Consider the following 17,489-nt stretch of genomic DNA (forward strand, 5'->3'; position numbering starts at 1 on the left):
GCATTTGGAAATGTGTGGTTAGCTATAAACCACAGTTTCAAAATTACTCTTGTTCAGTTTCTATAAAAATCATAATCCTGTAACGCAAACCATTTTTTTCTATTCTATGGCACCTTTTCATTGTGACACCCTCTCCTTACACTTTCTGTGGAATGCCGTTTAAGGGGGGGGAGTTAAGTTACTCACATTAATAAATATGGGGGGCTGGGATTGCCATACAGGCAGGTTAAATTTGTTAATTGTGGTTCATCTGGCAATCTTTCCCGAAGTTCCACAGGTATAGCAAAAAACTGAAGAAGTGAGCTGTGACTCATGAAAACTCAACCCCTGCCAGAAATGTTGTAAGTCTGTAAGGTGCTACTGCACTCTTACTCTTCTTTTCTTTTAACAGCAGCCACACACACTTGAAACTAAACATTAAAAAAAAAACATTTGTGCTATCGAACAGGAATCTCCCATTAAAGGAGACCCCCTGGATTCTGGTCACTACCTCCAACAAAGCAGCCATACCCCCGACAATTTTGAATAATCATAAATCTACACATTTATTTCCCCCAGAGGATGCTTAACAGTGTAACAACCAGTTCTGCAAAAGTTCTAATTCTACTCCTTCTTTGGGAAAGAGAAAAAGGCAGTTCTTGTTTTCATTAGCATTAGAAATCATGTTTTAAAACAGAAATATTGAATGTCCCTGTGTAGACCCAAGTGTAACATTGTCAAACTGCATCTCATGTCAGATTCTCAAACAAAATCAAGAAATCAACTTCTTAGATGCTTTTTTAAAGATGCCCCTTTAAATTTTATTTGTTTTGTACATTTAAATGCCAGAATTAAGTATAAAACATTTTTGATACTGTGTCTGCTTCTTGTCTGATCATTCCTAGCTGTAAATACTTATAATTAAAAGGAAATAGAAATAATTTTCAAGAATTTCACCACCACCACTGTCACAGGAGTAGAATGGAAATTATTACAATACACAAATGATGTGTTAAGCAATATCCCTCTGGGTACCATTTTACACAGCCAGGGTCACAAACTCAAGATTATTTTTGACTGAGACCAACATTGTTTTGTTGAGTTCCACAGAACTTGAGTGGTTTGAATCCACGTATTCCAATCCACGCAGTTTAACCAGGATGCAGATAATGTCAAGAGTGTGGACAGACTCAGTGGTATTCGCCATTTCTCTGTACAGATTCCTATCAACTTTAACATGAGGTATAATACAAAATGTACAGTACACATACCGGAAAAAGATTTTTTGCTTCTGTAACACATTTGAATAAGTTTCAATACTGGAAAGTCAATACCTGTGCCACTGATTTTCTTTTACTGATCTCTGGAATAATAAAGTCAACATTTCCAACTGAGTTAGACTGGAATAATAAAATGTAAAAGTTAAAATACCTCCCTTTCATTCTCATCACACACGCATTATTTACTGAACAATCTCATGTGATTTCGCTTTTATAAAAGGATCAGCTGCAGCTTCTGGACTCCACTCCAGAGGAAGCTTCTGGGAAGCCATGCTTGAACTTCTAGAAGGTTCTCCCCTCACCGGAGTAGCAAATAAGTTGAATTCAGTTTTGATTTATAAATAAGTGTAAGCCATTAATTTCAAAGCTGTCAAGATAACCAAAGATGAAGCACTTTTTTCTGTACAATGTCAGTGCAGAGTAAAAATCATCTGATCTTGAGTCTTGACATCATCCATTCAAGTCCTTGGCACAATCTGCAAACAGAACATTGAGAAATTTTTATTTTTCTTGTATTGCCTGTGAGCAATGAGAGAGTTTGCCCACTTAAGTTTCACTCAGGTGATTTTCATGTTAATTTAGCCTTTTGCAACTGGGAAATATTACATTGATCACACTGCTTTCAATGGATATTGAATAGGCTGTGAAATGACCTATTGATTAGTTAAATGGACAAGATGTGTTCAGAAACATATCCATTAACCAAGACTTCTTACCCTTCGCCAGTAAGAGCACAACATGCCTGGATATGCCACTGGTGATCTTTAATTGATGTTAGCTTCAGAAACTGGGAAATTTCAGCTACTGTCATGCAGTCTTTCACATCCTGCTTGTTAGCAAAGATAAGTAGTCCTGCTTTCTTCAAATCCTGGAGAAAAAGAGAAAAAAGCCATTCAATTTGGCCTGTTTTCACCTGTTATGAAACAATCTTGACTTTTTAAAAAAGAAATTGCTTCAGGTTCTAACTAGGCTGTGGGGTACAGCAATTTATACACTAACCGGCAAGACAAGATTACATTATGTACAGCCCCATTTTAGAGGCGTTGTACCAGATTAATCCATTAAATAAGATGGCCTTTGAGCAGTTTTTAAACACCAGTTTCAGACTCAAATTCAGCCGTGTATCAAGGTGAAGGAAGCACCACTGCTCTGATACAATTACCTAAACTCTAGTGCTTGAATCCCATTGAAGATTTATGTGTAATGCTTTCTGTCTACTTGTGCGAAGTGAAAGTGATGGCATCCCCGTTATCTTTTCTGTGTCTGCAAGACATAGTGCAAAGTATTTGCCTGACACAATTTCAAAACCAAATTAAATTAAACCAGGGGAACCATTTGCTGTACATTCCATTGCTCCATATGCAGTTATTTAATTAAAAATTAAATGAAACCCCTATGTTTTGCTGTAATTGTTGCACTACTGATTGTGCAAGAACTGAACTAAATACATTTTTTCTTTACTCTCACGTATAATGGGGTCCAATCCCCAGCATCTCCTGGTAAAAGGATCAGGTAGTAGGTGATCTGATAAATCTCTACTAAGACCCTGGAGAACTGCTGTCAGCCAGAGTACACAATACTGACTTAGATGGGCCAAAGGTCTGGTTCAGTATAAGGCAGCTTCATGTGTTGAACACGCAACTTTAGTATCTAGGCAGGAGTATTAAAATACTTCTCATGACGTAGCTGAAAATTATCAAAAATGATCAACAAGTACTCACCTCGTGCGCTAACATTTTGTAAAGTTCTTCTTTAGTTACAGAAACTCTCTCTCTGTCTGTGCTATCCACAACAACTATAACGAACTAAAAATTTAAAAAAAGTAACTTAGTTCCAATATATCCCGCACCATATAGACAGAAAGACTATTTCTCCCCTGAAAAGCTCCTTTACAAATACTGCACAACTGAGCAGACTGTACAAATAATTTAAACTATCATTACTTCAGCAAAATCAATGTTTTTTAAATTCTAGATAAATTTAGTATTAGATAGGGGGCTTCGCGGCTTGAAATGGTTCTCACATTTGATTACAGGCCTGAAGCTTGTGGCAGATGCCTACCACCAGTTCCCCAGATGTATAAGAGGAGACTGCTTAATTAGGTAAAATCGTAAAAAATGAGACCCAGCCTGTTAACCATATCAATCTAGAGATCCCCAACAGGTCAGATGGGAGAATTTTTATTTTCAGGGACAGAGTTTTTTAAGCTAACCCCAAAACAACAGTATAACAAACCAACTATACATGTTCAGTTAACTGACTGAAGAGTGTGCTAGCAAAGAACAGGATTTGCTATAGTTATCCCCTGAGTCAAGGGATTTTTTTAAAAAAATTGAAGGATATTATTCACTTAGTGGTTTTGTAGGCTATTACCTTGTAGACATTGTAAGTCCGCATTCTCATTTATCCACTGAACTGCTTATGAGAGCGTTGTCCAGCCACTATCCTCTCACTGACAGGCCATTTCTAACAGAGATGCTAACCCTTTGCCTGAGCCATACTATACTAAATATAGGTACAAGACCGCCAGAGCCATACTATACTAAATACAGGTACAAGACCACCTGACTCAACCCTTCCCCATTACGGGGAGCAGGATTCCAGCATAGGCTCCTCCCTGACACATTTTTGATATAGATTTCTGTATGTGAGCCTCTAACTGCAGCCTAGATACAGGTTTATCACCTAGGCGAAAACTAAATAAGGCATCCCACTTTTCTTTTATGAAAAACCAGAATCAACTCTACCAAAACACTCTTCAACCTAATCCGTCTTTCATTTGATAAGGAATGCAAGCTAACTGGGAAAGAATTGGTTCATTTCCATAACATGCAGTATTACTCTGGATGCTAAGCAACAGCAATGAAGGCTAAACAAATTTAAGTGAATGTTAGAAACATCAGATAAAAGCGGTGGGGGGGGAGGATTAAAAACCTAGATAATTTGCTAAAATAGGATTTTAAACATCCATTTCAAAATATGATGAGATTGCACCTGCCACTGTTTGGCTTTCCTGAAAGTTTCAGGCAGCCAGAAGAAGGAATAACCAAAACTACACAAGCCCCAGAAACAGGAAAAAATGATTTAATGAGAACAACTACAGCTAGCTGACTCAAATAATTCTAAATAGAATCTTCTCACAAGAAAAAACAACAACCACCCAAAACTTCATAGAAAGTGGCAAACTGTGACTGGGAGACGAAGATACACAGAAATCTCTAGCAGAAGCCCAAAGCACAGCCATTCCCACTATTACCGCCAAGGGCAAACAGCACTGAAGGTACTGTTCTGCCAGGAAACCCTTATAGTGTTCTTGTAAGTGGTAACTAGAGGGGGGTAATAGCTGCATCACTTGAAGCAGTACCTCAAGGACTCTTTGTTTGAGCAGGCAAAGAAAGGTCTTAGTCTACAACAGGATCCATTTGCCTACCCACCACAGTACCACACATCCCATCTTAATCATCAATACCCATATTGAAGGTGTCTAATTATCAATGATGCAATACCAGGAAACTGTATGTACACATGTACATACACACTTAGATATGGCTCCAACAGAGCCTAGGCATTGTAAAGGACACCTGCCTCATCCACCCACAAAGCACATTCCTGTATCAGAACTCGCTATACGACATCTTTGCATAGGGATCGTGCACAGCTAGGTATACAAGCCCACATCCTTCTGGGGACAGGACAGGAGCCATCCCACCTCCCAACCTTATAGAGACTCTGTCTTTTTAGAATCACATCTGAACTACTCTGAAAACATGTTTATATTATGTCCATAAATGATCATAAAAAGTAGACGTGAATCCTGAATTTTAGACAAGCTGCCTAAGAGAAGTATTTCTGAACTGCATTTAGATTTTTCTAAGTGTAATACTGAATATATTGCTTGTAGAAAAGGACACATAAAATGAAAGACAGTAATATTATGCAACACAGTGTGGGTGTCTAACATAACTGCCGAATATCCAGTGATAATTTATAAAGGAAGAGATTGATCCTATAATAACTAAGCATGAACAACCATTTAAGCATTTTTTTCAGTTTCATTAATTTTGCTGGGGAAAGCTACATACTTTTTCTCCTCCCTAATAAAATCAACAGATGAAATCTACATTTCTGCATGGGATTACCCATAACCGTGATATATATCAAACAGAAAATAAGTTCCTACTTCAGTATTTGTATAGTATGTATTCCATGAAGAGCGAAGAGACTCTTGGCCTCCAATATCCCACATGAGAAAGCGCGTATTATTAACCACTATCTCTTCCACATTGCTTCCTATGGTTGGGGATGTATGCACCACTTCATTCATGGAACTGCAAAAAAGACATAAAAATAAGAGAAATGCATTTATTCCCTTCCTCTGTACCCATTCCAGATGGGTACCCTTGTTAGTTTGTTGTAACAAAAATAAACAGAAGTCTAGTGGCTCCTTAAAGACTAATGAAAGCCCACTTCGTCAGATGCAAAGCAAGGAACTCTCCTCATCTGATTGTAGGCTCTAGTCAGTCTTTAAATGCCATGAGGCTCCTGTTCATCTCTGTACACTGCATGTATTCACAGACAAATATTTGGAAGTATTTAAAACACAGAGATTGAAGCTATATTCGTTTGTGCATTGGAGTTGCTTCCAAAATTCTAGTACAAGCATCCTCAACAAAGACAGCATTTAATTTCCAATAACTGCAACTGTACTACCAACGTCAACACCACTTAGGGTATTACAAACATTGTAATATGCCATAATGACACACAGATTTATTTACTTAAAACATTTTTATGCCACCTTTACACCGGATCAGGATCTCCAAGGAAGCAAATATAATATTAAAAAACAAACTATTAAAAACTTTTAAAATTATTTTATATTTAAAAACAACATACAGCACCAAAACCTGGGAGGAGTTACTGGGAGCACACCAAATGAAACAAGAAAGTCTGACAAGAAACACTGACAGAGGGAGATAGATGAATTTCCCTGGGGAGGGAGTTCCAAAGTTTTGGTGCCATGGCTGAGAAAGCCCTTTCTTTGATCGCCACCCATCTAGCTTCAGATGGCGGGGGCAACCAATGGCTTTACAACAGCGTTGGGAAGGTTATTTAAGCTTGATGTGAATATCAGTGAAGTTTACTTATATAAATTTGGAAAAGAAGGAATGTGGCACCTGTCAGCATGGAGGTCTCATTAGCTGCCTTCATGTTAAGTTGAAAATGCATTCATGTTTGTAGGCTGCCTGTCCTTGTCAAGGTAAAGCCTGCGAAATTTTAGTTGTCACATGTTCAGCATCCTTAGTTTATCTATGAAAACACTGATAAAGGTAAATGAAACTGAACAATCCATTGAGGAAGTGTGTAAAAACTGACATTTGAGATGCGCCAATTCTGAAAGGTTGTTCAAAGTGTATTTGTGAAAGTGACTTTGTATATGTATACTTGCAAAATAGTTCCTTCTTAGGCTGCAGGAAGGCTTCAAACTTGGCCGAGCAGTGTGGTAGGATACTACCTCTATGCTGTGTTTATATATAATTGGATATTTCAGAAACAGATCTATTTTGTTAGTAAATTAAAATGCTGCTTCAAAGAAATGTAAGTGATATTTTCTTGACTGTAAAAGTTGACTGAGATTACGAATCAGACAGAAGAGTGCCATTCTAGCTTTTTTCCTGCTATGCCATGTTTCTACACTGAGGAAAGTAGTTTCTTTTTTAACAAAATGGAAAGCTATCTGACACCTTCAGTATAAGTACAGTATGGTACAGTCCAGCACAAGCTGAATCCCATGGTTCTCCTTAAGGCTAGCTTGGCTCTGAGGAATGCTTTTACAACACCCTGCGTAAGTTAGGCCACTACATTGCTATTATTATTTCTGTAATAAAAATAGGCAAATTATTAGAATCAGTGGTGTAAGACAACTATTGAGGACATGCCACAGATGAGATCTGAACTGGGAACTTCCACCACATTCCTTTTTTTTCTTGCTGAGTTTACAAGTTGAATGAGAAGTTACATACCTGTTGCTTAGATCATCCTTTGTCTTAGATAGTTAGTTGGAACAATGACAGAAAACTGTGTGATTAATTGCTTTTTAAGAGTTATTGGCCTTCCTGTCTTGGCATGTGAGATGATCTCATATGCATTTGGTGATTGGTTACTCTAAATAAGAGATAAGCAACACAGGTGCAAACAGCCAATCAGATGTTTAGGAATACCGTATTTTTCGCTCCATAAGACACACTTTTTTTCCTCCTCAAAAGTGAGGGGAAATGTTCGTGCGTCCTATGGAGCGAATGCTGGCTGGGCGCGTGTGTGTTGGGATGGCGCGAGCCAGCGTTCCCCGCCCCGACGGGCGGGGAACGCCGGCTCACGCCGTCTTGACGCACACGCGCCCAGCAGGCATTCGCTCCATAAGACAAGTTTTTAGAGGAGGAAAACAAGATTTTTTCTTGTTTTCCTCCTCTAAAAACTAGGTACATCTTATGGAAAGGTGTGTCCTATGGAGCGAAAAATACGGTAATCATGACTGTGATAAATCAAACTTAGAGAAAGATAAGATTGATATTTTTTCTACAAATAAGCACTCCTGTGAAAGGCAAATCAGATTTCTCTAAGCAGAAGTCTCAGAAGCAGAGGTTTAAGAAGAGGTGAGATCTCTTGGTGAGACATTGGGTACTTTGGACTTTTTGATAATCCCTAAAAGCAGAGACAAAAGCTGAAACCTGATTTGTTTTAAAACAACTATCATCAGTTATAATATGAATGAGCAATGCTAGGAACGCTGGCATTATTAGCATGTGTTTCCAGTTTCTGTGGAAGTAATTATCTTATGTCCTTATTTTCTTCTGTCTTGCTCAATAAAAAGAATATTTTTTTTGTTTGATAAAAGATTATACAGGTGTCCTGTCTAGTTGCTGATAGCTCAAAAGGGGGGATTATTTTTGTATTATCAAGAGTTAGAGGCAGAGGAGTAGAATATGATAAACCCTAGGGAACTTTGTGGCTGATCAGTGTTTCACAGGCAGAGTCTTCAAAAATTGTTCAGTGCAAAGTCTCTAACAGGGTGCAGGGGATACGCCCACACAACACATCATGCTTTTAATCACTACCAATAGTGCAACTAACTACACACTAGCAGCTGTACTGTTCTTTCCATAAAGTGAACAGAACCCTGGAAAGATATTTTTCATTCTACTGAAAGATAAAATTGGTTATATTATATCTACATAGTAGATTGTTAGGCAGAATAGAGATTTTATGGCCTTATTCAGCATACTCTAGGCAACCTATCAAGTATTCTGAACACATGGGAATTTGAATATACATTTCAACAGCAATGAGAAAGCTACAAAGCATCTTCATTGTACTATTCTAAGTCTGGGACAATCTGCACATCAGTTTTGAGTCAGTTGCTGCTCGGAGAAGATGACAAGATCTTGCTGACCTGCTAAAGCCAGGAAAGGGCGGCGGTTACAGAGGAGCAAGGTTCTTTCTGGCCACAGTGTGTCACTACTACTTGTACCAGTTTTAAAAGGTCACGTGAGATAACAATAAGCGTTACCAGGTCACGTTACAAAGCATGTAGGCTCTAGCTAGAGGAAAGGATACATCCGAATTCAAATAAGCACAGTGAAGTAATGAAAAGAACAAACAAGACTGAAAATTAAACAGCAGGTATTATAAACTAATACAGCCACATTTGCAGATATTTTAAGTGTATCCTTTGACCCATACAGGCCCACATCATAGCTCACAAATGGACTGCATCACACACAAAAAATACTACAGAAATGAAATAGGTACAAATGATCAACTAAAAGACACGAGAGAGAGAGAGAGAAGGAAGAGAGAGGAGAGAATGAGAATATTTTCCCTATTAGGCACTGTACATTTTGGTTTAGAAGAGACAGCAGAGGCATAAATTATAAAAATATTAATGATGTGGAGAGACTGGATGAAAATATTCCTTTTTATAATGTTTAGAATAATGAACAGATCGGACTGAGAAGATGCAATGATGGCGATTAATTTAGAAGGCTTAAAAATACTGGACAAATTTATGAAGGATAAATTAATCACCGGCTTTTCGCCATGATAGCTGATCAGATACTTTGGATAACAGGGACAAATAGTAGGGGCAACTTTTACATCTTTGATACAGAAACAAAGAGGGATCTGCCTGGCTTCTAGCAAAAACAGACTGAAATGCATCTAATTTGGCATTCTGATAAGGCAATTCTAGTCACATGTTACTTCATACTTACAACTGATAAAGTATAGTCGTTTTTCCTGCATTATCAAGGCCAACAATGATCACTTTGTGCTCTGGAGGGGAAAAAGCCAAGAGTAAACAGTTATACACATGGTAATATCAATTTTGTCAATTGTTTCAGGTTTGTTCTTTTATTTACCACACATTTATCTTCCCTAAAACAGATTAATACATTTGTTTACCAGTTTAATCTTACAAATGCTGTTCTCTCTGCCTTTAAAGGGCAAAGCCAAAGAGTTTATTTTAGTATATTCAGAAGGCACATTCACAGAATTGAGTTCTTCAAGATATAACAGAAAGTCTACCAAGGTAGGAATTAGACAGAAGAAACTGGTTTAGAAATGTATCTTCTTCTGAAGTGAGCTGGTATTTCACCTTTGTCTGACATATAAAACTAATAGAAATCATAAACTTTTAGGAGAGGTCATTGTCTCTTCCCATAAAATCAGTACCTACACTAAGGCAATAAACTATCAAACTATGTGAACACATGCTGTAAGAACATCTGCAGCAATATTTTGGCCACAACACTGTCATTTTCTTTACATATATTTTATTTATATTTGTTTACCGTATATACTCGGGTATAAGCCGACCCGAGTATAAGCCGGCCCCCCAAATTTGAGGCCAGAAAAGGGAATTTCTTATTGACCCGCGTATAAGCCGAGGGTCAATAAGAAATTCCCTTTACCGGCAACGCTGCGCTCTAAAATGGCGGCCGCCATTTTAGAGCGCAGGGCCCCTGCCCCAGGTCGCCCTCCCGCCGGCCTCCGGGCCCTCCCAACCCATCCCGACCCCAGTGCCATTCAAGGGGGGGAGGGGGAAGAGCCCCTTACCTGGAGAGGCGGCGAATCGGTGGCGGCGGCGGTGGCGCGGCCTTCCTGGGCTGGCAGGAAGGCCCCTGCCGGCCAGAGGAAGGCACCCAGGCGCGCGGCCGGCGGGGGCCTCCTGCCTGGGCGGGAAGGCCCCTGCCGGCCAGAGGAAGGCGCCCAGGCGCGTGGGCGGCGGCGGCGCGGCCGGCGGGGGCCTCCTGCCTGGGCAGGAAGGCCCCTGCCGGCCGGAGGAAGGCGCTTGGGCCTGGCGGCGGCGGTGAAAGAGGTAAGTTCCCCCCTCCCTCTTCCCTCCTCCCCCCTCTACCGTATTGACCCGCGTATAAGCCGAGTTCGGCTTTTTCAGCCCTTTTTTTGGGCTGAAAAACTCGGCTTATACGCGAGTATATATGGTAAAAGCTGATTACACTGTAAACAAGCTACTCACCATCCTGACAGACAACACGTCTTACCTACCGGTATATTATGCATTCCTCCACAATAGTGGTTTTAAATATTTACATATTTCTCTGGTCGACACCGCAATGATTCATTCAGTTATGTAAACAAGTGCTTTGAAACCAATTAATTTTGGACTCATCTCATGACTACACATAACGCGACAGTACTATGATATTAAGTCTATTTACCATGATAATGTAATGAGCAATACCAGGTAGACTAGATTGCTCAATTTCATAGTCATGAAACCAGTCACTGCTTTTTTCTGACTTGTAAGCACTGTTTGGCATACCAGCACAACAGAATCAGCAGTATCTTTACTGGATCTAATTGTTTTTTTTGTTTGTTTTTTTAAAAACACCTCTGCTTTAAATTTTGTCTTTTGAGTGTATTACAGCTGTTATTGGCTTTTCCTCTGCATATTTTAATTACATAAAACAATCCTTCAAAGAGAAGCCAAAAATAAACATCAAAAACTTATGCTGCAATTCTTGTGCTAACTAACAATGAAATCTAGCTGTGTGGAAAGTATGTTGGATTGCAGCCAATGTTTATTTTTACATTATAAGCACTATGTTAAGAGAAGGGGGATGATGGGATGCCCAAGAAAAAGGGTTTTAAAAAATGTTTTTATATTCCTCACAGCATAAACTGCAGCTTTAATAAACTGCACACTACTGTTACAATGACCCTCTATAAGCGTATACTCAGTTGGCTTTTGTTCCTGGTATTATAATGCAAAAAGCGTGGATGCTAGCAAGTCCACTTGGAACAGCAAACTTTCAGCAAGATCAAGAAGTGAAGTCTTAAGTGTCTGTGCTAACTGATGTGCAGGTAGAGCAAGTTATTTATTATTGCAGGATACTTTAACTGATTTAAATCAGTAGATCAATCAGCTAATTGTTATATAATACAGGAGACACATTTTAATTGATATAGCTAAGCAGAGGGCATACAGGATCCATGGCCAAACTGGCCTGGAAGAAAACTGCTTCCTGACCCCAAAGTGGTGACTGGGATTTTCTTTGGCATGTAAGAAAGGGCCCCGAGACCCAAGCACTGACACAACCCTTCCTGCCCTCCCTCATGATCTTCCTAAATTCACAGAATCAGCATTGCTGTGAAAAGTCACAACCTCACTTTGAATCACTAATTGCTAGGTTCACCTTCGTTCTACCAATGGAGTATCTACAGCATAACTAGCAAATGTTAAAAGGATAAAAGAATATTTTATAAGAAGAATTAGACAACTATTTTGTTATACTCACAGTACGTATTACGCATCCTTATGGAAATGTGAACATTGTGAAAGAGCACAAGGAACAGTAGCTACATTTGTTTCAAATGACTAGCTTATCTCATGAGGGAAGGAAATTATAGTTCAAATGCTGGCCTGAGAAGCTGTTATCAATCATTCCACTCTTCCTCTGTAAGTCCTAAATTTCTGAACATCTAAGCAAGATTTAATGGTATCCAAAAGGAAAATCATTATAATAATCAACACATCTTCTAGCAAGACATGTGTTTGTTTATAATAACCAAGAGATGGGTTACCAACAATGAACTGGCCTAGCAATAATGAGGTTTTAGTACAGTAAAAGTAGCATATTGATATTATACATCCACCAAACTGAACCAGAAAAGGTTCAGTTTGGTTTGTGTATTGTGTACAAATTTACTTTCTCACCCTTTTGTACACATTATACATGCATATAGCTTTCGAAGCTGGAGGATGTCTGGTGACTAGCGTTTCTTTTCTTCGTGTCTAGGTCACATCAACTTAAATAAAAGCTTTACTGCTTTAGTACAGGATAATGTGCTACCCCTGCACTGGTACACAGATAAAATGGAACTCTTACCTGCCTAAATTCTCCACACACCAGTATCAGCTCAGCTCCCATTACAGATTTTTCCATTATTGATAGGGCAGAAACAAGAGAACTACATTTTCAGCTCTCAGACCTGGTTTCAAGTGGCACTTGCTCTGACCACAGAGCTCAAATTGTACAGAGCAAGTTACAGGCCCCCATCTAAGCACACAAAAGAATAAGAACACAGACTTGCAACATGTCAACTTCTGCAGCTTCTACCAATACAATAATGTCTGGACCTGTCTTTAAGCCACTCTTTCAGACAAAAGAACCTCTACGTGCGCCATAAGACTCTCTAGCGAAAAATGAGATTGTGCATGTAGTAACTACTGAAAGATCTAAGCTGGCAGAATACAGCATAGCCAAGGAGAGAAAATAAAATGGCTTGGATCTGGCCTAGATCTCCATGGGAGCAAGGAGAGGGGATGGTTTTTATCCAACCACCACCTCCCAGCAGGAGACCACTGGTTCTCCCTCAGGCTACACCAAGGGGTCCCCCACAGTAGCCTTTTAGGGTGCCACAGGAAGGGCCCCCAAAAATCACCCTGTCTCCTTGCACTTGTGGAAATGGGGTCCGGCCCATTATTTTTAAAATAAATACAAATGCTGTAAATATCTGTTCTAGAGCAATGCTCAACCCGCTTTCCCAACTCACACTTTTTATTTGAATACACCAGCTTTTCCCACCATACACCTGATCTCATATCTCCAAATTACCAGCACTTGAGCCTGCTACCTGTCATTCCTGTAATTTTCCTTCCTTGACCACATATATGCCCTCCCCTGACACATACAGGTCTATTTTTTGTTTTTGAGTTCCTTGCCCAGTGCTGTATAGGTATTGCCCCAACACTACAGACCCCAAACCAAAAGACCCCAACACTTAGTACAGCTCACTTTGTAAGCATTTACATATTATTACACTTCAGTTCTCTTTAGAACAGCCCTGTAAGGCTGACCAATGTTCTTAGCCCCATATTGCAGATGAAGAAAGGCCGAAAATGGCACTGAATTGCTCACGTTTATCTAGTGAGGTGATAACAGGTCCTCACTAAAAGTACCTTCTCAACCAATACAATATTCCTGTACTTCATTTATACTCCCTTTCCTGCCCAGCGGAGACCCTAATTGGCTTATGCCACTCTCCCCTTCTCCATTTTATCCTCACAACAACCTTGTGAAGTATGTTAGGCTGAGTGTGCAGGACTGGCCCAAGGTCACCCAGCAAGCTTCCCTGGCACAGTGAGCATTTGAACCCAGATCCTGGTCCGACACTCTAACCACTACCCCACACTGGCTCGGTCCCCGCCCCAACTAGACTCGTTTTACATACAGAGTCCGCAGGGAAGAGCCACAACAAACGCTTCCTCCCTGTCCCCTAGGGTTGGCAGTTCCCTCTTTGCCACCGGTGGGAGATTTTGGGGGCAGAGCCTGAGGAGGGTGGGGTTTGGGGTGGGGCTTCAATGCCATAGAGCCCAGTTGCCATTTTTCTCCAGGGGAACTGATCTCTATCGGCTGGAGGTCAGTTGCAATAGCAGGAGATCCCCAGCTTGGAGCTGGAGGTTGTAGTCAAAACCGGCCACAAGTGCTACTCAGAAGTTGTGAATTCAAAGTGCAAGCACAAGCAAAAGTAAACCCACAACAATACAATATTGCTGTTTAGAAAAATATATCGAGAATAAAAATCTCACAAACACAACCTCAGTTGAGCAAACAGGACATTTGTACTTGGTCTAATATAGACCCAATATAATGACGCACAAAGCGTTACAAAATGGTAAGCATAGAGTCTAGACAAAAGGGCTCAATTCATTTCAAGTCCATACATATAAATTGCAACAACCAGGCCACACGGAAACGAGACGTTTCAATGCCATAGAGTCCGATTGCCATTTTTTCCTCCAGGGGAACTGATGTCTATTGGCTGGAGGTCAGCTGCAATAGCAGGAGACCCCCAGCTTGGGCCTGGAGGTTGGCAACCCGACTCCCCCCCTTGCAAGAGAACTACGAAGCCCACCCTGAAGTTGTTGACGTGGACGCAAAGTCTTCTCGACTTCAGCAGAAAGTGATGTTCAGACTGCAGCCTGGTACCTTCTGACCCGCAGAGCCGGGGGGGGGGGAATCCACTAACACTTTCTCCCTCCTTTAGGACCTTGGCCAGGAACTCGGCTACTTGAGTGGTAACTTCGAAGCTTTTGCCATCCAATAAATGGCCTTATGTTTCCAGTAGTCATTGCAGTAGTAAATTGAGGAAGAGAGCTAATTAAGCTGCATTGAAGCTGGGTGAAGAGTGGACAGTACAAGATAATATGTTGTACTGTGTCAGGTTCTTCGCATTGACGCCTACAACATCTTGCTTCGCGGGGTATTCCCTGGTATCCGCCACTAACAACCGCTGAAGGGAATATATTAAATCCGGCCAAGGTAAGTATAGGCAAAAGTGCTCAATTCGTTTCAAGCCCACACGCATAAATGGCAACAACCAGGCCACACGGAGACGAGACGTTTCAATGCCATAGAGTCCGATTGCCGGTTTTTCCTCCGGGGGAACTGACGTCTATCGGCTGGAGGTCAGCTGCAATAGCAGGAGACCCCCAGCTTGGACCTGGAGGTTGGCAACCTGACTCCCCCCTTGCAAGAGAACTACGAAGCCCACCCTGAAGTTGTCGACGTGGACGCAAAGTCTTCTCGACTTCAGCAGAAAGGGACGTTCAGACTGCAACCTGGTACCTTCTGGCCCTGCGGGCCAGAAGGTACCCAGGCTGCAGTCTGAACGTCACTTTCTGCTGAAGTCGAGAAGACTTTGCGTCCACGTCGACAACTTTGGGGTTGGCTTAGTCGTTCTCTTGGAGTCGGGTTGCCCCCTCTCCCCCCCCCCAGCAGGTATTGAGAGCCAGCCATTCCCACGCACCCCCCTCCGCTCACCCTGGTGGTTGAACAGCCTCCATATCCGGGTGAAGAGGATGCCCATGCTCAGGCGGCGGGAGCCGAGGCTGCCCCCGGGCAGCTCCCCGCTCTTCCCAGCCTCGGTCTCGGCCCAGGGCGGCTCAGGCTCGGGCCCAGCCCGCCGCCGGCGCCCAGCGACGAGGAGGCAGGCGACGCTGGGGAGCCGCGGGCGAGGGGACAAGCAGGCCGCGCGCGCCTGAGGAGGCGGCGGCGGCGGCTCTCGCGGCGGCCGCTTCGGTGCTCGTCGTCCACAACGCTGCCGCCCGCCCCTCTCTGCTCCTCACGGACATTGCCGCCGCGGGCCCGCCGCCACTTTCGACCCTCTTCTTTTTAAAGCCCCCGTCGCCTCGCCACGTTTCGCTTTTGATAGGCCTCAGCGCTTTTCGGGAAGGCGGAGAGGCTACGGGAAGCGCGGAATGAGCCCCGCCGGACGCCGTCGGAGAGGAAGCGGTAGCGCGCGCCTCCTCCCCCTCGCTGCCAGCGCTACAACAGCAACGGCCAATCGCGCCGAGCAGGCGACGTCACGGAGGAGCCTACTGGGCGGGGCCTACAGTACAAAAAAACACACACACACGCCCCCACTCACCCTCACCATCTCCCTCGTTAGAAGTGAACGCTGATTAGCATGCATCGCCCCGCCCTCTTCTCGGCGTCCCGGAACTCAGAGGCCGAGGAACAGGGGGCGCACGCGCACGACCCTACTAACTCTAACCGTCTCCCTCGTTAGAATTGAACGCTGATTAGCATGCATCGCCCCGCCCTCTTCTCGGCGTTCCGGAACTCCGAGGAACAGGGGGCGGTCATGTGACTCAAGCGCCGGCTCGCTCGCTTGCTCGCTCCCCCCCCCCTTGGGATTTAGGTCTTTTTTTTTTTTAATTGTATTATTTTCCCAAAATTATTAACCACATAGTTTAAAAAATATAAAGTAAACACAAACAAGTAACATTGTTAAAAAAATCTATGTATAATCAAAAATTGGGATTTAGGTCTTTTTAAAAAAAATAAAATTTGTATTATTTTTCCAAAATTATTAATCACATAGTTTAAAAAATATAAAGTAAAAACAGATAAGTAACATTGTTAAAAAAAATCTATATATAATCAAAAATTGAGATTTAGATCTTTTTTTAAAAAAAAAAATTTGTATTATTGTTCCAAAATTATGAATCACATAGTTTAAAAAATATAAAGTAAAAACAAATAAGTAACGTTGTTAAAAAAAATCTATATATAATCAAAAATTGGGATTTAGGGTTTTTTTTTTTTTAAATTGTATTATTTTTCCAAAATTATGAATCATAGTTTTAAAAATATAAAGTAAAAACAAATAAGTAACATTGTTAAAAAAAATCTATATATAATCAAAAATTGGGATTTAGGTCTTATGAGGCCAGGGTGTTGTTAGTTAGTGGATGGCGAGCATGGACTGAAAGCGGGGCACTTTCTTTGTTTACCTCGTGGGGACCTGGGGGGATTTTGCTAATTGTTCTGTTAATAAGTTCATTGGGTTTTTACATCTCAGTAAACGCTGAACTGACTCTAGAAGCTAAAACGACTAAACTGAGGCTGTCGTGTTTTGGTCACGTCATGAGACTGAGACAGCAAGGTAGACTTCCCTGACTATGGAAGATCCACTGATTTTGCAATTTGTAATGTTGATGGCTGTCATATCTTGAATTTGGATAAATATCCCTTCCTCAGTATGATCGGGACTCAGAGATTTCTGCCCATTAGGGCCTCCAGGTCGCAGCTGCCAGAATAAACTGTTTTCTTGAAATAACGGTTCGGGTCTCTATTTCCCCCACGAACCCCTGTTTACCGCTACAAGACGACAAGAGTCACTGGAAAAGACAGCCATGCTAGG

The 17,489-nt window shown here is 41.6% G+C and overlaps 1 protein-coding gene across 1 annotated transcript; it reads right to left on the reverse strand.

The window, feature by feature from the left end:
• Positions 1-1,580: 1,580 nt before the first annotated feature.
• ARL5A (ADP ribosylation factor like GTPase 5A) lies at positions 1,581-15,708 on the reverse strand. Its single transcript, XM_056861654.1, has 6 exons — positions 15,605-15,708; positions 9,530-9,590; positions 5,440-5,587; positions 2,981-3,064; positions 1,976-2,127; positions 1,581-1,735 (listed from the first exon to the last, which is right to left on the reverse strand). Exons 1-6 carry the CDS (start codon positions 15,648-15,650, stop codon positions 1,687-1,689), a joined length of 540 nt encoding a protein of 179 aa, XP_056717632.1. The 5' UTR covers positions 15,651-15,708; the 3' UTR covers positions 1,581-1,686.
• Between the last annotated feature and the right edge of the window lie 1,781 nt (positions 15,709-17,489).

Source organism: Euleptes europaea, chromosome 15 (genome assembly GCF_029931775.1).
Source record: "Euleptes europaea isolate rEulEur1 chromosome 15, rEulEur1.hap1, whole genome shotgun sequence".
NCBI classification, from domain to species: domain Eukaryota; kingdom Metazoa; phylum Chordata; class Lepidosauria; order Squamata; family Sphaerodactylidae; genus Euleptes; species Euleptes europaea.